Source organism: Uranotaenia lowii, chromosome 2 (assembly GCF_029784155.1).
Source record: "Uranotaenia lowii strain MFRU-FL chromosome 2, ASM2978415v1, whole genome shotgun sequence".
NCBI classification, from domain to species: domain Eukaryota; kingdom Metazoa; phylum Arthropoda; class Insecta; order Diptera; family Culicidae; genus Uranotaenia; species Uranotaenia lowii.
The window spans coordinates 70,448,704-70,472,401 of NC_073692.1; the positions used below are offsets into that span (position 1 = coordinate 70,448,704).

The 23,698-nt window shown below is 36.1% G+C and overlaps 4 protein-coding genes and 4 long non-coding RNA genes across 9 annotated transcripts; 2 read left to right on the forward strand and 6 right to left on the reverse strand.

The window, feature by feature from the left end:
- Positions 1 to 239: 239 nt before the first annotated feature.
- LOC129748045 (zinc finger protein 197-like) lies at positions 240 to 2,314 on the reverse strand. Of its 2 annotated transcripts, none has more exons than XM_055742511.1 (2): positions 2,130 to 2,314; positions 240 to 2,013 (listed from the first exon to the last, which is right to left on the reverse strand). In XM_055742511.1, exon 2 carries the CDS (start codon positions 1,999 to 2,001, stop codon positions 316 to 318), a length of 1,686 nt encoding a protein of 561 aa, XP_055598486.1. In that variant the 5' UTR covers positions 2,002 to 2,013; positions 2,130 to 2,314; the 3' UTR covers positions 240 to 315. The 2 variants fall into 2 exon arrangements, with proteins under 2 accessions (XP_055598486.1, XP_055598485.1); XM_055742510.1 differs by having other exon boundaries at positions 2,089 to 2,314.
- A 660-nt stretch (positions 2,315 to 2,974) lies between these two features.
- On the reverse strand, positions 2,975 to 4,313 carry LOC129748057 (uncharacterized). The gene is made up of 2 exons (XR_008737633.1): positions 3,357 to 4,313; positions 2,975 to 3,294 (listed from the first exon to the last, which is right to left on the reverse strand). It is a non-coding gene; the product is annotated as an uncharacterized LOC129748057 (long non-coding RNA).
- A 655-nt stretch (positions 4,314 to 4,968) lies between these two features.
- LOC129741539 (uncharacterized) lies at positions 4,969 to 9,250 on the forward strand. Its single transcript, XM_055733278.1, has 2 exons — positions 4,969 to 5,270; positions 8,479 to 9,250. Exons 1-2 carry the CDS (start codon positions 4,969 to 4,971, stop codon positions 9,248 to 9,250), a joined length of 1,074 nt encoding a protein of 357 aa, XP_055589253.1.
- Positions 9,251 to 10,473: 1,223 nt separating this feature from the next.
- On the reverse strand, positions 10,474 to 12,962 carry LOC129741540 (uncharacterized). Its single transcript, XM_055733279.1, has 6 exons — positions 12,955 to 12,962; positions 12,087 to 12,884; positions 11,460 to 11,587; positions 11,277 to 11,396; positions 10,616 to 10,945; positions 10,474 to 10,558 (listed from the first exon to the last, which is right to left on the reverse strand). Exons 1-5 carry the CDS (start codon positions 12,960 to 12,962, stop codon positions 10,647 to 10,649), a joined length of 1,353 nt encoding a protein of 450 aa, XP_055589254.1. The 3' UTR covers positions 10,474 to 10,558; positions 10,616 to 10,646.
- Positions 12,963 to 14,267: 1,305 nt separating this feature from the next.
- LOC129748056 (uncharacterized) lies at positions 14,268 to 15,235 on the reverse strand. Its single transcript, XM_055742529.1, has 3 exons — positions 14,945 to 15,235; positions 14,778 to 14,864; positions 14,268 to 14,713 (listed from the first exon to the last, which is right to left on the reverse strand). The coding sequence occupies exons 1-3, from the start codon at positions 15,138 to 15,140 to the stop codon at positions 14,520 to 14,522; spliced, it is 477 nt and encodes a 158-aa protein (XP_055598504.1). The 5' UTR covers positions 15,141 to 15,235; the 3' UTR covers positions 14,268 to 14,519.
- A 1,141-nt stretch (positions 15,236 to 16,376) lies between these two features.
- On the reverse strand, positions 16,377 to 17,517 carry LOC129748059 (uncharacterized). Its single transcript, XR_008737635.1, has 3 exons — positions 17,253 to 17,517; positions 16,959 to 17,179; positions 16,377 to 16,878 (listed from the first exon to the last, which is right to left on the reverse strand). It is a non-coding gene; the product is annotated as an uncharacterized LOC129748059 (long non-coding RNA).
- A 918-nt stretch (positions 17,518 to 18,435) lies between these two features.
- LOC129748058 (uncharacterized) lies at positions 18,436 to 19,264 on the forward strand. The gene is made up of 3 exons (XR_008737634.1): positions 18,436 to 18,606; positions 18,700 to 19,077; positions 19,137 to 19,264. It is a non-coding gene; the product is annotated as an uncharacterized LOC129748058 (long non-coding RNA).
- A 1,942-nt stretch (positions 19,265 to 21,206) lies between these two features.
- Positions 21,207 to 23,274, reverse strand: LOC129748061 (uncharacterized). Its single transcript, XR_008737637.1, has 3 exons — positions 22,575 to 23,274; positions 22,097 to 22,144; positions 21,207 to 21,977 (listed from the first exon to the last, which is right to left on the reverse strand). It is a non-coding gene; the product is annotated as an uncharacterized LOC129748061 (long non-coding RNA).
- Positions 23,275 to 23,698: the final 424 nt, after the last annotated feature.

Below are 23,698 nucleotides of genomic sequence, written 5' to 3' on the forward strand. Positions count from 1 at the left end.
CTCAATTCCAAATGCTTGATTTTGGATAAATTTAGAAATAGTCACAATCCAATAAAGTATACTTTGTCCAGTGAGTTTATACTACACAGGAAGTATCATTCAAATTTATCAAATCATAACTATTTTACTTCTTAAGGCTTATTTATCGAATAAGAACAAATGAACTCTGAGAAAGTCTTTGAAACTAAATAAAGAACAAAATGATTGTTTAACGATTGAATCTTTTATTAACTACTTCTACATAAACTTTAACAAGTTTCATAAATTATAGGATTAAAATCACACCACGCCTAGAAGTTTACATCACGAAAACCTTCACGGAGGCAACGAATGCACATCCAACATGTGGTCACTCAACGCCGCCTTGGCGCGAAATGATGCCTGGCAGTGTGCACACACATGCGGTCGATCGGTGTGCATCAAAAAATGGGCCACCACCGTGCGTTTGGCCGAAAAACTCCTCCGGCAGAGGGTGCACTCATAGACCTGTGCATTGTCCACCTTGTACTGTTCCACCGGCTTTTTGGCAGCCACCTGGGACCGCTCCAAGCCTGTGTGCTTGTGGCAGTGATCCTCAAGTTCCGTTCTGGTGTAAAACCCAGCGTTTCGGCAGATAGGACAGGAGTAGGGGTGTTTTACCGGGTGGAGTTCTTTATAGTGCGGTGGAATTTGAGATTCATCATCGAATACTGCTGAGCAATCGTAGCATTTTCTTCTTTTGTTTTGAGCGTTGATATGGTTCTGAATGTGACGACGAGCCGTTCGTTGAACTTTGAAAAGTTTGCTACAGAACGTGCAGGGGTAATCTCGCTGGCCCTTGTGGGTTACTTGGTGTTCTCGAAAGTTTTTCTTGGAGAAGAATTGGTGACAGATATCGCACTCAACCTTTTCGTAGACAGATGGGTATGGAGCACGTGGTTCACAACACAAGCTATGGTAATGCTTGCCTCCACAGTTGGAACAAGTCAGCGAAAGTTCCTTGATGTGCTTTGCTTGATGTTTCATTTGAGAGTTTTTCGTCGCTAGCAAACGGAAACATATGCGACATTCACTAATGGAATTTTTTTCTATAACGAAAGTACGCCAGAGGGACTCTTCGATTTTCAGTTTGACGATGTTTTCCTCATGACCACTTCGAATGTGTTCTCCAAGGTGACTGACAAGATGGAATGCTTTATTACATATGAAACATTTATAGGCTGTTCGGTTGTGAACTTTTTGGCAATGTAAATTGTAAGCGTTTATTTTCCATTCGAATTTTTCGAGACAAAATTCGCACTGCCTTTTAAAATTCTTACGTCTTGTTAAGTCGGTCAGTTTCGGGGTGTGTTGCTTCATGTGTGCCATCAAGTCATGCCGCGTTGCGAAAAGTGATTCACATATTTCACAAGAGACTTTTGGGACAGACTTCACCACACTTTGATAATCTTGAAGTTGCAAGGTATCATCCGTTTCCATACCACATTCCAAATGCTCTCCATTCTCATCGTCAATAAGGAATCCCATATCTCTTTCCAACTTTTGTGGCAATTTTTCTGGTTCCTGATCGGGATTATTGGAAGAAAAATTTTCCTCGGCAGTACTAACGCCTTCTTTAGTTTCAGGCTCATCTTCGTATAAATATTCTATAATGCAATCGTCATTGGAGAAGTCATCTTCTATATGACTACCGATGTCCTCAGAAGAAACATTTTCCTCCAATACCTCCTCGACATGTGATTCATTCTCGTGGTTTTCTTCTGATTCGTCTACTATAAAATCTTCCTGTTTTACATCATCCCAATCTTGAGTCTTCGACTCGTCTAACTGTTTATCGTTCTCATCCGGACCAGCTTCGCCATACCGGATGAGAATGGTACTCGTCTGCGGTTGATGTGACACGGTCAGTAGCGATATCACCTCTTCGCTCACATGTCGATCGAGTATATCCACCAGCTGCACTATCAGAGTGGAATATCGAGCGATACCCACCAGTACCCGGGACTCGCCGGAACATGGCATTTGCGGATCCAGCTAAAATTGATATTTTTGAAAACCGTGAGCATTTTGAATTGATTTTTTTAGTATGTGTAATGTGAAAATACTTACAGTTAATGAGCAAAAAAGATGAAATAGGAATCGTGAATTACCTTAAAAATATGTTTTTGACCTAGTTATCAAATTTCATCTGTATAATAACGGTTATTGTTGTAAAAATCACGAAAAACGGTACTTGTTGTAAAACTCAAGGTCGCTTCCGATGTAAACAAAACATGTTCTCGAGAACAAAAGGTGTGTTCAACGAAACCCAATCGAAATCAATTGAAATGGATTGACAGTTGATCAGCTGTTTTTCCAATTGACTTCGATCGATTTCTATTAGGCTGTTGAATGAACAGCCATTCACTAATACTAACGCACTGACGCAGTGTTTTCAGATGTAATTTTCTTTATCAGCTTCGTTCAGAATTCGAAAAGGCGGTTTACTCAAGGCAAATTGTAATGAATCCATCATTTTGGCCATATCTCAATAGCAATTCTTTCCCCCGAATAAGAAAATACTGTAACCAAACAGTTACTATAATAGTTAAACAACTATTTGGAACAGCGTAAAAAAACTTTTAGAAAACGATAACTGACATCGTAAAAAACATTCCACTAAATGTGAAATCCAAAACGACGGTCTGTTGAATATGGCGTTAAGTTATGTTACTGTTTAGAACTGTTAAAACACTTGTATGGAAGAACTGTTCTGCAAACAGTTGAGATATCGTCCAAAAATCATTCGTGGAAAACGTATTCTGGTCATCAAACTGTGTTCGTTACGGTTTTTCTTAAAGTTCTCTTGTAACAGAACATTTACAGTAAAAGTTGTAAAACGATCTGATATGACGTTCTTCCAAAGTCATGCGTACTGTATTCTGAATCGTACGGGAATGGAGCATGCACACATACAAAAGAAAGTTTTCTTTATTGTGAAAAATAAAAATGACGATTTTTCGATTTTTAAATATTTTTTTTATTCACTCGATGTAAAATATACTACTGACCTAATTATAAACATAATTACCGTCAACTATTCATCGAAAAACACTGGATGTGCGAGTTGGAAAAAAAATCCTCCTGGAGCGATGGGTACCAACTTAGATCCATTTTTCACCCTTCCGACTCGGACTGTTAACTTGTTGTCATTAGTTCCTCCACCGGGACGAGGTCTCATTTCCGACACACTGGCGGAACATTCGCTTAGCTGCTGAACCTCGAAGACAGGATGGCTCCATTCAGCGTGGAATTGCTCCTCCAGCGAATATGTTGCTGTAACAAAAACAAATCCATTCTCATATTTGTGAATGTTAATGTTCGTATGTTGAATTTACCTGTTGCAAACATCGCTGGTGTCCGTTTTCCCGTTTGTTCTGTCCAGATAGTCCGTCAGTCGATGGCCAAATTGAGGGGACTTGCTGCAGCCGCTGGAATGGCACACGAGATTTTTTTCGAGAAACGCGCGCGGTAAACGAAGTGTTGTTGTTTTTTATGCTGTCGGCAGTGATGCCGACTAGACTGATTTTTCAAAATTTCACCAATATGAAATTAAATTTTAAAAACAAAAAAAAAGTGATCGATGAATTTTATAAAAGGCAAATTTCAAGGACATAGAGTTTAAATAACTTATTACTGAAATCTAATTAAACGAAAGCAGAATAACTGATTTTTCCTAAACTCAAACAGAAATGAGTTTTACATTGGGTTAATTTTGGTATCTTTATAAGAAATTCTAACTTTGTATCTAACATTCGACCACCATCAATTATAATGCTGCTTGCTATCTGTGGTACCCTTCGATTTGTCCACAAGTAACACATTTGCACACCAAGGAATCACTTCGGTTCCTCATATTCACAAGTTCACAAACGACACTTTATTCCGCGTGTCATTATGATTCCTCTCCCGATTGAACCATAGCTCTCTCTATACCTGGGATGTCGTCATGTTCAGTTTGTTCTCACAACTATAGTTTCTCTATATCTTGTAGTCTCGTATCACCACACTATCGACTCAATAATCAAAATTTAATTTTTTTTTGTCCAAAAGATTTTTTCATAAATCTGTGCTGAGTTTATTTTTTCAAATCATCTGGCATCTCTGACCCGCGCTGCGGTCATTTTTCACATGAGTTTGACAGATGCATGAACGCTTAGCATTATGGTTCGAGAACAGTTTTACGACTGTTAATAAAATTGAAGTAAATCGTTAAACCATTCATTCGCCTTTCCTGATACCATCACTTATTCACAATGAACTTAATTTTAAGTTTTTATCGTTGTCGAAGTAAAGTTTAAAATAATAGCTACGTTTACAGAGACAATCACTTTTTCTGGAGCCGTAGATGTGTCGTAGTGACTATTTGAAATATAGTTTTTTAGTATGCGGGCCCGTATACAAGCTGTCCGAAAAATTTCAGATTAGAAAGTTTGTTGTTCGACTCGAACTATATTGTCGCTGAATCCCCAAACCGGAGTTTTCGTCAATGTGCGCTGGCGACAATAACTGGCGACACTCACTGGCGACAAGTCAGTTTGACGTTACGTCTGTCAAATATGCACTAACAACAAATATTGTTTCGCGCTATTTTAGAAGTACACATGTTTTTTTGTAAACACATCGACCCATTTGATTACAAGTTATTCTGATGTCAGAAGTTTGTTTTCATTTGCTTTTCCCTGATTCGAAAGTGGTGTTCATTGAGCTAAAGTGGTTTCGCAAGTTGGAGCTGATATTACTGGACGTTTGTCTGCGAGTTTTGTTTACCTTCAGACGCATCGGGTACAGAACGGAAAACAGCCTTTAGTTCTGCTGTCTTGCGTAGTGAAGTTGTTATCACTGTTGTTATTCTACAGTATTCTGGTTTTGCTTATCGTAAGGATACAGAAAGATAACAAAAAGTAAGGATAATTGATTGCTTTTAATCTATATTTTAGAAATGGAAACATGGAAAATCCGATTTATCAATGTGTCCGTCATCAACACGCAACGCCGAATACAATTTTCCATGCTATGTATGCCCATTTCCATTTGGGCATTCCGAAAAAGGATCTATCTCAATTATATTGTAAAGCGGAATCCACGATCCACGAATGGTTCAGAAAATATAGAGAAAATGGATCGGTAAAGCGGAAGCAACGTATGGAAGTGTTCCGAAAATTCAACACCGAAAAGCGTGTTTGGTTACTTGAACTCTACCAAGAAAACCCAATGCTGTTTCTCGATGAGGCTAGGCTCAAATTCAAGATGCAATCAGTGATGTCAACCTTCCAGATTTTGTCTGGATCTTCCAGACTTTTTGGACATCTGTCAGACATTTTTTCAGGTTTCCAGACTTCCAGACTTTTGTCATTTCTTCCAGACAATTCCAGACTTTTGGGTTAGGACATAAATTGTTCTATGAAACTATGAAAATTCAAAATGGTTATGGTACACGGAAAAAAAATGCATGGGCTTTTCGAATACAGAGTCATGATAGTTTTACTATATCCATCATTTAGTATTTTCAACCATGATTTAGTATTTTTTACCGAAAATCTGGGCGATAATACTACGACATAGTATTTTTACTATGCGAACTTTGACAGCTCATAGTAATTTTCTCATGTCTTAATTACCATGCGCATGATATTTTGATATTACACAATTCGTGTTCTTGAAATTACTATGCCCATGGTAATGTTGAAATACCGTCATTTGTGTTGTCAAAAATACTATGCGCATTATAATTCATAGTAATTTTACTATGTGCTTCATTCGAGTGTTTGTTTTTTACGGGCCAGCCGTTCGCGATTTCGGAACGCGAACAAAATTATGGGATTGTCGGTTTGTCGGATCGGGAAATTTTTTTCCTCAGGTGAGTAAATGGTGTTTTTTTTGTTACTTCCAATTAACTGCTTATGAAATATGCTAACAGAACAATTTTCCTATATTGTTGTCGAAAGATTTCCCAGATTGTGTCGTCGACCAGCTGGAAAGGGCCTCAACGAGCCTTTGAACCAACGCTCCCGGAGCGGGACAGCATATTAGTCTGGTCGGAAATTTTTCAGGTTAGTGTAGGGTTGCCATCCGTCCCGCAAAAGCGGGACATGTCCCGCTTTTTTGTTGAATGTCCCGCTGTCCCGCTTTTTCCTCAAAATGTCCCGCTTTCTTTCATGGAAAACTATACTAGAAAAAAACTAATTTATCCTATTTATCAATTTCAATTCATTGGTTCAACTCAAAAAATCTTTCGAATACGTCTTTTCTCTCAAAATAAGTCATAAAACACAAACAAAATTCGAATGCGTCTTTTATTCTCCTCAAAAAAAAAAAAAAACATCAATTTTGTAGAGTTCGTTCACATTAGATAATACTAAATAACCCTAATATTACAGTAAGATTCTTTTCAGTTTAGCGTTTTTGGAGCTCGTTCCCAATGCAATGTTAATAAATTTGGTATAAAGATAATATTTTTAAGATGCTTTCAAATGATCCAAATAATTCAAATGATATATCTTAATTTTTCGACGGAATGTTAGTTAAATGTCTATTTATCATAAACCACCTTTTTCGACTCAGTTGCCAAAGTATAAAATTATGGAAGTTTTCTTGAGATTTAAAACTTTTAAAACAAATTTAAATTTATTTGTTATTCCACAAAGGATTTTTACGCGATGTCAAATCCACCGCTTACGTATTGAAATACCCTATTGAAATATTTCTCTTATATAACGTGTTAATTTGCGAAAACTGAGGAAAATAACCGTGTTTATTGAAAAAACCGTGTAAATAGAAGTCATGTTAGGAAAAGTGAGCAAAATCAATCTGCGTTAAAAAAAAAACCTTAATGTACTTTCTATGAAGAACTTTTGCTGATGGTATAATTATAAGTTCGGCAGTACAATTAAGCTTTTTTTTAAAAGTTTCTTAAATGTCCCGCTTTTTTCGGCTGTGTCCCGCTTTTTTGTCGTTAAATGTCCCGCTTTTTTCTCAAAGTATCTGGTAAGCCTAGGTTAGTGAGATTTAGTTCTATTTTATTCACCAGCGGATAGGCGAATTTACCATTTTTTTCAATTCCATGTGTGATACTGTTTTTTCTTAATTTATTTAGTGTCGGCGAATGCGCTCGAGCTCCTCAACCTTCCTCGATTTCGGATATTGGACAACGTCGGAGGACATTGTGACGAAAGCTGCTAACCGGTGAGCTGGCGCACTGTTCGCGGAACGCAATTTCAGTACATCTGCCGTGCCGTTAAATGCAGGCTATCAGGTGAGTGAAATTGTGTTTTTATTTCCTAATTTTTTTACTGCTTGTGGAACAAGCAAACTGAACAGTTTTTGTACATTTTCGTAATTCCTATAATTAATTGTTTCCCGTTTTTTTTTTCATTTTTATTTCAGACGCTAAGTGTGATGCAACCCCTGTGCCCCATTCGTGGGTGGTGCTACCACCATGAATTGAAGTTAATGAAAAATAATTAAAATAAATAAAAATTTTAATTTGTAACAAATGAATTTTATTTCGAGGTCTTTATACAATGCCGCATGGTAATTTTGTGATGTATATCATGATAGGGTACTCATTTTAATGTGTTATTACGATAATGGAAAATAGCAATTTTACTATGCTCGAAGTAAAAGAGCTCATTCTATCATTGACAATTTTACTATGAACATAGTTAAAATTACTATGCGCAGCCAAAATTAACACAAAGTAAAATTACCATGTGCATGGTAATATCAAGAACAAAACATTATTGACTCAAAAATATGGTTGCGTGTTGTTCATTTAAACCACGGATCTAGTAATTCCACTATGCTTTTTTTTTGTGTGTAGGTCATGGTGTAATATGGCAGGAATTGATTAGAATTTTTGTGTTATTCAGAAGTGGTTGAAAGCTATTAATAATGGCAAATGCTTCGAAGATGTATGCTAACTTGAGAGTCAAACAGAACATGTAAAGCGGGGCATAGACTACACCAGATTCGTGCAAATGCGATGAAAGTTTGTCGCTGTGAATACGATTTTCATCGTGTATGGCACTGCAAACGGTTTGAGTAAAATCAGTCGAGATGGAAATATTTTGTACAAATCACCCTCTGTGACATGGTGTATGGTGCTGTTTGTACAAAATTCAGGCCATTTACTCAGCCCCAGCCGCGGTGGAGGTGGTTTTTTATTATTGCTGATTTCGCCAGCAATCGTTGGTATTCGCGCGAAATATGATTGTATCGTGTGTGAGCGAGCATAGATCAAACAATCGTCGTGGAATCGTCGAATTTGCACACGTCCTTTAGTAGTCTATGGCCCGCTTAACTGATAGTAACAGAAACAAACGATTAGTTGCTATCTGCAACATTGAGATCTGGCGACCAAAAAAAAAAAGGTCACCACCTTCAAAACTAAGCTATCCAGACATTTCCAGCCATTTCCAGACATTTTTTCAAAATCTTCCAGACTTTTTCGAAAAATAGTTGGCATCCCTGGATGCAATTCCAACAGAACATAAGCATCAGGTCGATTTGCACGATTCTCCATGAGTATGGACTATCATGGAAAACGGTCGAACGTCGTTCTATGGAAATCCGGGAATCGGAAATTGTAAGATTCGTCCGGGAGCTGCTTTCAATTCCTTGGGATACTTATAACCTAGTTTTTTTAGATGAGGTCAGCTTTGATAACAGGGACATGCTACGACGGAAGGGATATGGAGCTATCGGCAAAAAATTGATTGTTTGTGGTGAGTTCTCCAGGAAGCCTCGACTGTCTTTTTTGTGCTTCCTTGGGGTGAATGGGATCCTGGATAGTTTTTGGACAGAGGGAACTTTCAATCGTATAAAATTTTTTGAATCTTGCAAAAAATTCGCTTTGAAAAATCCCCAAGTTCAAAAATATCCAGGATTTCACTCTGTCTGGATTATGGACGGTGCAAAAATTCATTGCCAGCCACAAATAATCCAGTATTTACGCTCGATTGGAATAGTTCCAATATTCCTTCCGCCGTACTGTCCTTTTTTTAATCCGATAGAGATTATTTTTGGATTGATAAAAAAACATCTACAAAGGCATCGACAGGAAGGTTCCAAAAATTTTTTGATTGATGTTTGCGACGCAATCAATCAATTTAGGATCTATCCTTGCAAAAACATTTTTGAACACTGCGGTTACTTCGGAGGAAATTTTCTCCCAGAAAAATGCCTGGCAGAAGAACAAGCCCGAGCTACTTTTTCAAAGATTTCCAAATAGATTGATTTTTTAATTCTTAAGAATTTGTTTGTTGTTTAAATTTTGAACTAATATAATTTGGTTTTTAAAATTCACAGTGTTTTGATATTCATTCATCATATCAGTTAATTATGCTCTTCTCTAAAATCGCACTTTTCAAAACTAGTCTGATAAATCCAATCAATTTAATGAATTTATTCTCAGGACATACAGTCATTGTCACTGGACGTTAATTTCAGCGCACGTCATATGACGTTTGATTAATTTCAGCGCACGTCATATGACGTTTGATTTCAAAGTTTTAAATAAAAATAAGAAGAATATATTTATAGTAAAGTGCCACCGGATCGGAAAACGCTGAAAACGGATCAGAAACCTATGGTAGTAAAGTTTATAAAGTAAAGCCTAGTCCACACTAGGAGACGGTTCGTCTCGAGACGGTCTCAGCGTCTCCCATTTTCTTCGGGAGACACTGAGACCGTCTCACGTTTCCAACAACAACAACAGACAACAAAGCTCGTCTCATAACAAAAATCGCAGTTCATGTTGCCTAGTGTGGACTAGGCTTAAGACAGTATATTTACCTATCATTTAAATCAATACTTTCTCTTTTTGTTTTTCTAGGATTTCAGGTACATGCAAAAGCGGTTAGCCCATAAAATGATGGATATTGAAGATCTTGAGAACCTCAAAAAATATGTGACAAGGACCAAACCGCGTCCGAGCAAGTCTCAGCAGACAAAACAACAAATCAGCAGGAACTTATGCCAATTATCAAACGGGATGGGAGAACAAACATCGAAAAATCTGTACTCGAACAATCAAATCATCGTCCGATCAGTATGACCATTATTGAAGAAATTCAAATATGATCGCCATGCTATGCTCAATGATGCATCAGGTGTTAAATATTGGTTTATCTTTCCAAATTCCTATTAATAATACGAGGAAGCATTGAGGATTCCAAAAGTAATGGAAAAGGAAAAAACTGAAGGATTGAGGTTTCCAAAAATAGGGAAAAGATGAAACAAACTGAAAGATTTTCAGAACCGAGCCTCAACCTTAAAACGAAATTTTGGATATGTTAGTTCTCATTTTTTTATTTAATTAAATGATCGAAAATTCTAGGCAGTTCTAAGAATCCGACTTGCTTAATGGAAGTGGTTGCTAAAATAAAGCTAGAAAATTTGAAAATTTTAGGATTTGTCAAAATATTTATATCAGATTAGTTTTTGTTAAAGCAAGGCCAATTTATTTAAAATCATTATCAACTATTCATGTTAAAAAGTAATGAACGATTAATTACATTGCGCTCGACCGGACCAAAACCTAAGGAAAAAAATCAGTTTTAAATTTCAGTGGATTATGATTATCTTACAGTCTTACCAACTCTTAGTTATTCATCTAAATCCGCAAACTATTCATGATCAATGTCTCTCATGTCATTCACGCGATCAGCTAATGTTCGGCTGAGCTCCGTTTCCTCGGGTCGTGTTGCTGACTCCATCGCTTCGAAAATCTCCGATTCCATGGAACCTCTAGCCACTAGGGCATCAACTTGCTGCTCTATGGAATTAATGGTTGCCTTTACCAGTGTTATTTGGCGTTTTATTTCCAGTATCTCCTTCATCCAATTGTTGTTTACGGTGTTCGCAACTTGCATGCCCCGGTTCACGGATTGCATTCTCGCCACACTGACCGAAATCTGGCTATAAGCTTTATCAGATTTTTTAGTGATTTTGCACTAAAAGAAAATCCAATACTTTTTACAACTGTATACACAAAATGAAATGCATAGATTTTCGTACTGATTATCTTTATTGGAAATTCCAATGAATGTTATAGTTTGTCGATTTGATTTCAATTACTGTTCAATGCAATGAAATGAATGTTTTCGTTTTTTTTCGGATTTCGTTTAAATGATTTATCGTGATTTGAGTTTTGATTTTTTTATTGACAAATTATTTAGGTATAGCGGACGTGTGCATGGTTTAAACGAACATGTTCAGCTGAATGTGGTCGACGTTCCTTTTTCAAATGCTGGAACCTGCTCCTAATCCACCGTAAGTGATAAAAATTGCCGCTTGATGCACACGAGCATCGTTCCGGAAGTCGATCGCTCGTGCCGAGGTATTGGGTTGGCGTTCCGTGGGCGAAAATTGATTACCTTAAATAAAAATGAAAGAAATATTTCTACTGAACAAAAATGTTGGATATGATTTATTCTTACCTGAGACTCGACGAAAATCTTGTTCAAATAATTTGAATATCCAGTTCTGGTGAAGTTCTTTCTCCGGAAGGATCTCCTCGATTGATCTGGTTGGTGCGCTTCTATTACACAACCGAAATACAGTTTTGCTGTGGAGAAAGCGATACGAAGGGTTTGAATAGTTGAAAAAAAAGGAACATTTTACTTACGTACCTGCTTCACAATCCAATAATCATTAATTTCCCGTGCTTTTTCCGTCCTTCACTAAATGTTAGTCCGGTTTCAGTACAAATATGGAACAATTGGAACGGACAGCCGTCCTTCTTCGAAAATTTACAGCCTGATCCGAACATTATTGTTTCTGAATGTAAACAACATCTACTAAAAACTATACCTAATCAAATTTATGAAATTTATAAGAATTTCAGATATATTTTATTTGGTGTAGTATTGCAGAGCGAACGTATAAAATTTATTGGATTTTTGAATAGTTTTCTCTAGATACATCAGCGCCAAAAAATAATTGTACAATCTATTGGCTTTTATAATAAAGTTTATTGGATTTTCCAGTACTTTGTATCCATCCTTCCTAAAATAAAAGCTATTAAAACCATCCAATAAATTTTATTGCCCGATTTGGTTTAGTGCACTTCCGAGACAGCAGTCCATCGGAAATATTTAGCTAATTCCAATGGCGGCTTAACTTCCTCTTTTAATTGCTGATGAGTATGTGGTGATGAAGAGTGGATGAAATTTGCCCACAATAGCCAGGAACTGTGGTGCCCATCCAAATGAGGATGTGTGTTTTTGAGCTCGTTGGCTAGAGTAGCATCATCCCTGTTTGAAGCTGCTCCTGACCGATCAGGGTTCTTAGGAGCAACGAGCTTCCGCACCACATTTTGATGTTGAGCAGCAGTTGTCACGTTTCTCGAGTAGACGTGTATATAAACATTTAGTGTTTTGTTTCTCCATTTAGTGAGCAAACCGCTTTTAATGTTGGAGATCGTGTAATTTTTTTTTTTGGTTTTATCTTGAACAGTCACAAAATCGTCCAAATTTTCTATTGCCGGATGATCGAGGGAGGACCAAACAGGCTCGCCGTTCTCAAAAACCACTTGACGATGGATTTGGTTTTTTGCTATTTGCCATATGGCCTTTAAAATTTCATCGATAGTGTCTCCACTGATCACCTTCTTGCTGCATTCGCGAGGTTTTAATTGATTGCAGTACAGACGACGGAAAAATATTGCTTCAAAGGAATACAGTTTATCGGTTCGGTCCACATTTTCTTCGGGATCTTGATCCACATCTGGAAGGCTATGTTGATCGGAATATGTTTCGGATAACGAAACAAATTCGTGTGGGAGGTCGCCACTGATCTGATACGAACAGTTACCATCAGCGCCTTCCGAATCACTCTCGATGAGGTATTCCTCGTTTTCATAGCTGTTAAGTAAATCAACATTAGGTGAAATAGAGCATAATATGAGCATAAAATTCAACATTCGTTACTTACCGTTCCATTGTGAATGCAGTGCAGCTACTTGAATCGAACTCTCGAAATAGTCACTGTCAACCAGTCTAAAATTGGTTCCAAACGGCGCAATGGATATGAAATCAGCAAACAATTTAAGTCAGTGATGGCGGATTGAATAAAGGTAGCAAAACAACGTCCGATGCGCGCGAGTATGGTTTGGAAAGTGATCTTTATTCTTGCAAAAAAATGTCACAGCTTTAGGTGGCTGTAGTTTGAATTCACTAATCACTTTCTCGTCAGATCTTTTTTCTCCTTATTCATGCGGTGGGCAGTGTTGGTAATTCATTTGAGATTTGTGTGAAATTATGTTGGATGAAATTTATGTTTTGTGTGTGCTGTACGACAAATTTTTCCTTAAAAACTTTTCACGTATTATTTGTATTTTAATAATTTCATTTTCTTGGTACATTTTATTTATCGGGACGAATTAGTACACCGAGTTATGAAACACTTTTTTGAACGACGTTGAGTTAATTCAAGCACTTCGAGCAGTCGAGTGTCATTTTTTTTTAAAGAAAAAAATTAGATTTTTATTTTTTTAACGTTTGTTTTTATTAGACGAATGCAATCAATAGTTTACCTTAAAGGCTAAAGTTAAATATAAACCGTTTCAAATAAAGAATTTGCAAAAAAAAATCAATTTAAATGATGATTATAATAAGTTATAATAATAATTATAACTTATATAAGTTGCAACATCAAGAGTAAAAAAAATGGTATTTTTTCGGAGAATGTTTGATTATATAAGTGGTAATTAAAATTGCGATTATTTCGGAAGGAAAGTGTAGTGACTTCGTATGGTGGAATTAACTTTATAGAAAATGAAAAAACTTAAGATCTAGTTCAAAATGCGCGTATTGAATGTTTCAACAATGTTTTAGTTAAACAACTTATGACTACTCTAAGGCGTAGCTACCCGAATAAAAAAATACGGTTACCAAACAGTTACTGTAATAGTATCACAATTATTCAGGATAGCGTAAAAAAACTTTTAGATAATGATAACTGACATCGTAAAAAACATTCCACTAATTGTGAATTCCGAAACGACGGTCTCTTGAATATGGCGTTAAGTTATGTTACTGTTAAGAACTATTAAACCACTTGTATGGAAGAACTGTTCTGCAAGCAGTTGAGATAACGTTCAAAAACCAATCGGGGAAAACGTATTCTGGTCATCAAACTGTTTTCCTTAAAGTAATTTTTAAAGTAATCTGGTAACCAAACATTTCCAGTAAATGTATAAAACGATTCGACAAAATGTTTCGTCCGAAGGTATGTATACGTTTATTGGAATCATATACGGGAACATGGCACGCACACATGTGCAAATTTGCATTCAGGGTTTTCGGATCATTTTATGAAACCATTTTTATTTGAGTTTTATTTGATTCTATGAATTCGTTTATTGTTGACTTACATGTAAATGTCCATCCGATTGGGTACATATCGGCTACAAATTTAACCGCCCATAATTCTGGTAAGGGGTCGACAACAAAGGTCCGGTCATAGGTGCTGCAAAAGGTTGCTATTGTTGTGCATGCTCAAGCGGGAGCTTTGCTTTCCTTCCCATTTGGGCGATGGATGTGAGCGAAAAATGGACTGGGTAGCAATCGACCTTTAAATTCACCCGTCTGGCATTGCGGATCCATCTGCATGTGACAGAAACCTCCAACGACGATCCCATCCGGCCATAGCGAAAAAGTGCTTGTCCTTCGGATCACGATTGTGCAGAGAACTGAAATTAAAAATTAAGCAGTCAATTAACAATAAGGGGTATAGATTAGACCATTAAAACTTACGGGAGCTTCCGGTAGCTTGCCGACTGCTGGGGGCTGGCTCCTTATCAACCTTCTTCCAGAGATACGGAAAAGTGGTAGTACTATAACCTGCAAAAGGAAATATTTTTCATACAGTAACTGTTGTTTATTCGTTTTATCGGAAGAAGTTTTCCGGCAGGTTTACATACCTTGACCGCGCAATCTATCCATGTTTCCATGAATCCAAACGCATGGAAAACAAAGGTTCCTTAACCGGGAGGTAACGGATGTTTCAATAAACATCCGGTGCGTCGATCTGGCACTTACTATTAGATAATTACCACTGCACTGGTGCCATAAGTGACAAAAGGTTGCGCACAGGGCGACTACAGCTGGTTGGGCCATAACCGCCGTCGTTAAATCGGAAGATTAGAAGGAAAATTACCCGATTTACCACAAATCACAAATTTCGCGCGAACAACACAAACAAACTAATCAGTGATGCCAGATTCACCGAATTTTCAAATTTTTATTATTTTTCTGGCCCAATACTTATTTACAATCTATTTAAATATTTGTTTTAATTTCTCTGTGTCATTTGTGATGAATGTAATAGTTTTCAATGTACGAAAATTATGCGTATAAATGTTCTATATGATTTTGAGCGTAAATCCAAAACTTGATCAAGATTTCAAATAGTCGAAATATTTAAGTATAATTGTGAAATTCGTAGTTTATTTCAAAATCAATTCCAATGATCATCACGGTATGATTTTCATATAGCCAAAAACGAAATGACAACATAGAAATCATTACGCGTTCTGATTTTTTTATTTACAAATGAACGTTTTTGAATTCCACTTGGCACCTCTTCTCTGCTTTGACGTGAATGTGTCAAAATGCATGAACGCTTCGGGTAATGGTTCGAGATCAATTTCACGCTTTTTAAAAAATTGAACAGGAATATTCCACATCCTTAATTCACGTTATCTGGTAATGTAATTTTTAACATTAATGTGAAAGTACCGTTTTAATCGTTTCAGAGCTAAAGTTTGATGGAATAGTAACGTGTACAGAAATAATCACTATTTCAACAACCGTTGGTGTATCATATTGACTGTTCGAGTTATGATTTTTTCGTATGCGCCCGCATACTAAAAAACTATATCTCAAACAGTATATACGATTCATCTACAGCTTCAGAAAAAGTGATTTTCAGTGTAAACGTAGCTGTTCTATTAAACTTTACTTCGACGAAAATTTTGAACGATAAAAACGAAACATGAACCTTTATGTGAAAAAGTGATGGTATCTGTAAAGGTGATAGAATGATACGAACGATTTGCTTAAATTTTTCTGTAAACGTAAAAATGATCTCGAACCGTTAACCATACCGTTCACGCTAGAAATTATCAAACCATTTATGTTTCCAAAATAACCATTTTTGACCTTTTTCCGGGAAATGCCATTTTATGAGTTCTCAATGAGAAGTCATAAAATGACTTTTCGGGGAGAAGTTCGAATATGGTTATTTTTTAAACATAAGGGCGTTCAGCTGAGAAGTTAGGAAATGGTTATTTTCAATCCGTAATTCAAAGAGCAATATTGCGGGATTGAACGTATTACAAAACTATCGGCAAAATTAAGGAAAACACGGTTTTCAAATATGTAGTTCGTTTTATTTCTTGTATTGCTGTGCTTATATAGTATTTCCCATATAAATTTTATTCATGATTTTTGAGCACAAGAATTGAGCGGAAGCTGGAAAATTATAATACTGCAAGACTGCAACCTAGCATTAGGCTAAAACCAAGGCCGAAACATCCGGTAGCTTTCAAAGCAATGAAATAGTGATTTCTTCCCACGATCCCTACCGAATTAAAATGAAAAACTAACCTAACTTCGGTGCCGGACACCACCGGAAGTGGTGAACTCATACCCATATGCTTTGGGGACATTTTGTAGATCCGAAGACGGCCAAAATATCACTGCCACCAGCAGACTGTTCGTTCACGGGGGGTTGAGTGGTTAATTAATGACCGGCGGGTGATGTTTTCCAAGCAGTCCAGCCCGTTCTAGCTCCATCAGGATGGTGAAAAAACGGTGGAGTATCTCGCAATTCCTCACCGCGATGATAGAAATTCTAAAACAAAAATTCTTCATCAACCTTTTATCCTTGGAAAGTCTACATTTAAAATTATTTAAAGAAATGTTAAAACTTACCAGGAGCGTATTCCGGGTTATCTTTTTCGTGATATTCCACTTATCCAAATTTACGAGGACCGCTTCCAGATTGTGCGAAGACGATGCTTTTCCAACTTTCGTTCGCTGTGGGCTGTGGCTGTAGAAGATGAACCGGTAGCAAGCGGCTCCTTCAACTTGATGATGATTCTGCAGATGGTGTTCCATTTTGGAATTTCAAAAGTGGTCGTCTAATCGGTGTCCTGAAATTATTATTTTTTGTTAAATGTTAAGTTGGAATATTTATATGGCGATAATTTATATTAAATTGATTACCTTTTGTGATTATCAACACATTCGATGTGTTCCGTAAATACTAGGACCGATTTAATGGAGAACTCGATTAAGTTCGACGGAATAAAGGATTTTCTTCAAAACGCGTTTGTCACACACATCAATTATTTCAAAATGGCTACGATAGAAACACCAAATTTTTCAAACATTTTGTGGTTAATGCTCGAGAACTTATAAAATGGTTAAAATTTAAAAATGAAAAATTCTTGAAAAATAACCATATTGGTAGTTTTTGGGCTTAAGCCAGAAAATGGTTATTTTTTAATCCTAAATGGTTTAATCAAAACGAGCGTGTTCATGGCTATTTCAAATGAGCGAAACGCCGGTCAGAGATGCCAGGTAGTTTTGCAAAACATCAGTGCGCAGTTATGAGAATACCTCTTATATTTTATTCATATTCTGATACGACTCTAGAGTTTCGAAGACAATAATTTATCTTGAAGGTATGCACATACATAATACTAAACGAGGTTTAGTTCTTGCTTTCCGCGATGCGTTTAAAATAGCTTCAAGTGAAATTATTCACGGTTATTACGAGTGATACTTTGCGAATCCATGTGGACTAAAATACAATTTTAGTTAATTTGTTATTTGTGTATGAATATATTCCTATAGGATGTGTCTTAAGCAACCTTTTTCAACATCAGTCGCAACAAATACAATTTCCTACATAATCACATTATTCTTCATCAAGGTAAAACAACGAGTCGTATATTGAAATCAAGCACATTCCAAGTGCAATACTTGACGTAAATTTTTTGGAATTTCCTCTGAAATTTTTCATTTTTTCTCTTCAGTGGGGGATAGAGCTTGGAGTATTAATGATGTTTGTTGTTTTCATTGCTGTTCTTACCATCTGCAATATTTTTGTAAAAGATTTTTACGTGAGCTATGATTTTTTATACGTGGTCTACCATGGATACAAACCGATGACACAGAAACATCAAATATGTGTTTACATGATGTATGGCATTCTTATTTGCATCAATAACTCATTAATGTTTCTTAAACATTCTTAAATTACTACCTCAATCATCCTGATCAACTAAAATATTTACCTTTAAATTTTGCATCTCAATATCTATACAAATGTTGATAAAACATTGAACCTGGCATCACTGATGCAGACGTTTATTTTTTTTGGTTGTCAAACGTGAATCACGAAAAAATCGGTGAGGTCTTCTCGTATCATTCTAGCTAGCACCAATAATGGCAACGATATTGCGGTCCAACCAATTTGTGCGCCATTTCGCCGGATTCACGCGGAACATAGTTTTCAACACATTCCGGGAAGTTTTATTCAGCAGTCACAATGTTTGTGTGGCAGTTCTGTGAGGTAAGTTCGGGAGATTTCTGCATTTATGTGGGTGGGAATTAACCGTTCCGCTTCCAGTGCTCAAAAAATAAATTTTTGGAATTCTCATTGCAGGAAACCTAGTTCCAGAAGAGCTTCCCGAGGTGCGTACAGCTCTAGTTCCGGAGAAATGGAAAACGTTGAACAGCTGGAACGAAGCAATGGACATTTCCAAAACTACGCCCTTCTTCGGGTGTATTTGGATAATAAGCAATCCTTCTCGCCAACGGAATTTCTGGCGGATCTGCAGGCTAAGGGAGTTGAACCAAACCGATTCCCTGCGAGAGAATGAATACGTTTTAAACGCTGCGCCAGGACAATTTGTTTGCCCTACGTATCGATAAAGAGCGGCGTGGAAAATCGATTCTACCTAACCTGCTGGAGGTGCAATCAGATCGCTAGATCATTGAAATCTAAAAGATTGCAAATGCACGGTCAAATTGTGTATTTCAGGTATGTGAAAATTAAAATATTTTTAAAGCAAATCCGATAATTTCATTCTTATGTTTCAGGTTACGCTACCGGGACAGTTCTAATGCATGCTATGAATTGCTTGGCACCGGAACCTCGGGACAGGGCATGCTGATTGTAATATTAATAATAGATAGGAAGAATCACAACAAAAATGGTTTTAGACGAATTAGTTGGTTATATTAAACAATATTTAATAAAATGTTGCAATGAACAAAGAAAACATTTTCCATTTGATCCGAAAATCTCCAATACACATTAAAAATATTGCGTTTGTGTGCGTGCTCTTTTCACGAACGATTCCTAAAACGGTTTGAATAATGTTGGAATAAAGTAAAGTCAAATCGTTACACAACCATTGACGTAAGCGTTTAGGAATGAGAGCTCCTAAAAAAACCATAACGATGACAATCCGATCATCTAAATACGTTTTCAGCAATCGGTTTTTAAACCTTACATGGACGGCATGTAGAACAGTTCGTCCATACAAGCGTTTTAACGGTTATTAACAATTACATAACCTAACGACATATTAAAAATACTGTGAATTTGGAATTCACGATTAGACTAATGTATTTCACGGTTTGAATAGCCGTTTGCTAAACGTTTTTTTACGCTTCATCAAATCATCGCTTTACTATTAAGGAAACCGTTTGGTAACAATCCTCATTTATGCGGGCGGGTATAGCTTTGGGTTATTCTACAATAGCATAACTTCTTTATCGTGATTTACAAGCGATGCCCACCTTTTTTCTCCAAAATGGTTTACATGAAAACCTTTTCTTGATCGGAGCCTTCTATATGTACTATTTAGGAGTTTGCAATAAATGTTTTTGTTATAAGTTGATACATCTTTTTTTATAAATCCGCCTGGAATGGTTCTTAGCTGACTTGTTTTCCGTAGTGTAGTTTGTCAGTATAATTTATTTAAGATTAATAGATCGATTATTATTTTACACATTTTGGAATTCTATTTTTATATTCTTTGAGTGAAGAATAGGAAAACAAAGAAATACTGAGAACCGTTGCTGCCGGTGTCAAGCCCGGAAAAAGGATGAGACATTTTTTTTTCTTTATTTTTTTTATTTTCATTTTTTTTTTCATTTTTTTTTTTTATTTTCATTTTTATTTTTTTTATTTATCTATTTTTATTTTTTTTTTTATTTTTTTTTTCATTTTTATTTATTCATATATTTTCGTTGTGATTTCTTTCTCTTTCAATTTAGTTTTTTTGTCATTAGTTTTTTTTTTTTCATTATTTTTTCTTTTTCAAAATTTGATTCTTATTTTTTAAATTTTTATCATTCATTTACTATGTTATAAGTGTTTTTCTTTGTTTGTTTTGTTTATTTATTCATTTTTGAATTTATCATTGTTATTTAGTAAGTTTCGTGTCTTATAAATTTGTTCTGTGTTTGTTCTTTTTTATTTCTTTTTTTTTCTGATCATTCGGAGGTTGGGTTCTTTTTTTTTCAGATATATTCAAACAGTAACTGTTGGAAAGGAGTGGGTTAACACATTTAAATACCATTCTCCTCCCCAATGCTCCAGTGGATGTGTATTTGCGGTTTATGAATTACGAGGGATTATTCTTAAATCTGGCTTTTTTCAATCACTGAGGGCAAATTGGATGGAAATGATATTTCGTGTTTTTATGTTTGTGAAACATATCTGTCTCCTGTGTTGTTTTTATAGTGTTTTAGTTCAAGTTCAAAACAAACAGTCTTAATCATTTTAAAATCTTATTCAAACGTAGGCAACTGTGTGAGGCGGGTAGGGTAGGGCGATGCTCAAACGACAAAATAGGCTCTTGTATCCATAATTTGCATGATTCTGTGATGTGTGATTCTGTGATAGAAATAATGTAGATTACTTCTCCTATTCATTCGAGCTATTAGTTTGAACTGGGCTTCTTTTTTATATATTAAAAGATTATATGAACTAAAATTCTTTTTTTTTTTTTTTTTTTTCTTTCTTTTTTTTTCTCTTTTCTTTCGTTTTTCATGTATGCATGCATTACCGCCAAATCAATTGGTTATACGATGACCCGGGACGTCGAGTTTGAAATAACTCGAGTAAACTTCAAGCCATCACCTAACATCAAAGGACCCCTAAGATGGTTTCGCAACATATGGCTCTCATCCCAAGGATTTTATCAACAGCTGAACATAGAGTTCTATAACATGGTGAGAGCGTTCCATTTTATTTTATTGTTTTAAATTGTATATAAATACTGTAGTTAGTTTCGTTGGGATTCATTAAGCGACCTGTCTCAAACCGCCAACGTATTTCCTCCAACTGGTATCATGAGGGGTTAGTTCACTATCTTGTTCTACTTTCAGTTCATATTCATCCGAAGTGGACTTAAGGAAGTGCAGGATGGTATAACCAACGTCTCAAGATCGCTTACTATTCTAAGCTGCCTACTCTAAACTTTTATTTCCCCGACCCCTCTACCCACATTTCATTTTCAGCGTCAGCTTCCCACAGCTATTTAAACGCCACAAAAAAAAAAAAAAAAAAAAAAAAAAAAGTTGATACATCTTTTTTTATAAAAGAAATTTAACCACGTTAGTATTGTATGTGTATAGTGGATACACTGATCTTCTGGTTTTGTTGAAAGACCTATTATTGATTTAGATTGAAATTGAAAAATTTAAAAATATTCCAATTTAAAAACTGGTTTAACCGTTTTGTTTGGCAGCTGATGTTCCATTCCTAGACTATAGCCAACAGCTCAGGGTAGTTAGACGGCATGAAGCTTCACCGTAAGCAGCAGAATGTGATCCTATCCAACCTTTTTTCGGATTGCGAGACCATCAACCTAGGTTTGAAATGCAGTGCTGGTGATATCAGAATTCACCGGAGTTGAAAGTTTGCACCTGAAAAAGCAAATTTTTATTGGTTAGTTTAATTTACCAAGTAGGTATATCAATCAATTTGATTACTAAAGGAAAACGATGACATTACAAACACGGAACGAAGGAAAACGAAACATTACCTCTTTTGATGAGCTATTCGGTGCTGCAAGACCAGTCACTTAGGCGACCTGAATAAAAAAAAGAATATACTTTAGTTATTTTTAAATGAAAGCCAGGTAATATTATTGAAACATATTAATTCAACTTCAACTTAGCAAATACTAGAACAGGATTCTAAAACAGGCCTTAAAAGGAACTGTTATTATTCGCTTCCATATTTATCACTCAAATACAATGAATTTAATAATGAAACGATGTTCGACAAAATGAAACATACCACTTTTGGTAACTCAAAAATAATAAATTCGTAGAATATTTCTAAGTAGATTTCTAAGATAACGAACGCCGAAATACGTTGTTTCTATGCTTGGATTTCGTTGGTATCCTTAATGTGTTCAGTATTCAAAACCAAATTCAATTACATTACATTTTTACCTTATATCAAAAACTTCAAAATGATAAAGTTTTAATTATTATTTCTTTTGAAATCTCACTTACCTGAATTAACTGCTAAACTGAATCAACAGGTTTTCGAGTCCCGCTCTTGAGCTTCCGTAGCAGTTGGAGCCATGCTTCTGAGTGCATTCCTGTGCTGGAAGATATTGCAAATGCTTCGGTCTCAAGTTTGGCCCATCAATTGCACATTGATGCTAGCAGCTTCCACCAAATACCAGGATTAGTTTGACCCACGTAGAAGCTTGGAAACTGTCGGACAACTTCGAAACTCTTGAGTGTTTACATTTTTCCGGTAAATTTGTTCCTCGTCCTCCCCAAGAGCGGTGGCAATCGAGGCAGGGTTTGATGATTCCTCTGTTGACAGGACTTTATAGAAACTATGGAACCTGTTTGATTAGTACATCGTTTGACCTCAAGTTTGGCCCATCCATTGCACATTGATGCTGCCAGCCTCCACCTCCAAATACCAGGAACAGTTTGACCCACGATCAAAAGCTTGGAAACTGTCGGAAAACTTCGAAACTCTTGAGTGTTTACATTTTCCGGCAAATATGTTCTTCGTCCTCCTCAAGAGAGGCGAAAATCGGTGCAGGACTTGACGATTCCTCTGTTGTCACATGACTTTAAAGATACGATAGAACGGATAGAACCTTTTTGTTTCGAACATCGTTACTATAATTTGTATATTCCTTCCGATGAGAGTCTGTGAATAAAGATGTTGTGCCACTTGCGAGTACAAATTATTTTGTGACATCACACAGCAAAGGAAATTATTTTGTAATTGTTATTGTTTTGTCGGTTATAATTTGACACAAGCGTTGCCAGTAATGATATTTTTTATATATTTCACAACGTCGCTGGTTGGCAAGGTTGCCGATCACCAGCGCGAAAACTTCGGATTTCAACTTCAATGACAATATAATTAGAATACTAAAAAGGAATTTGTTTAGAATAATGAGCAATTTTTAGGGAAAAGAAAAGCACAAAAGCGAAAAATTGCTGCTATAGGAAAATAATTATTATTTTTAAAACATACAATCATGATATTATGAAATAAAATACAGAGGATCGATAAATTTTATATTTTATTTGACATTTTATCGTATTTCACAACATAGACCAAATTTCACTTTACACACTTCCTATTTATTTACATAGTAGTCACA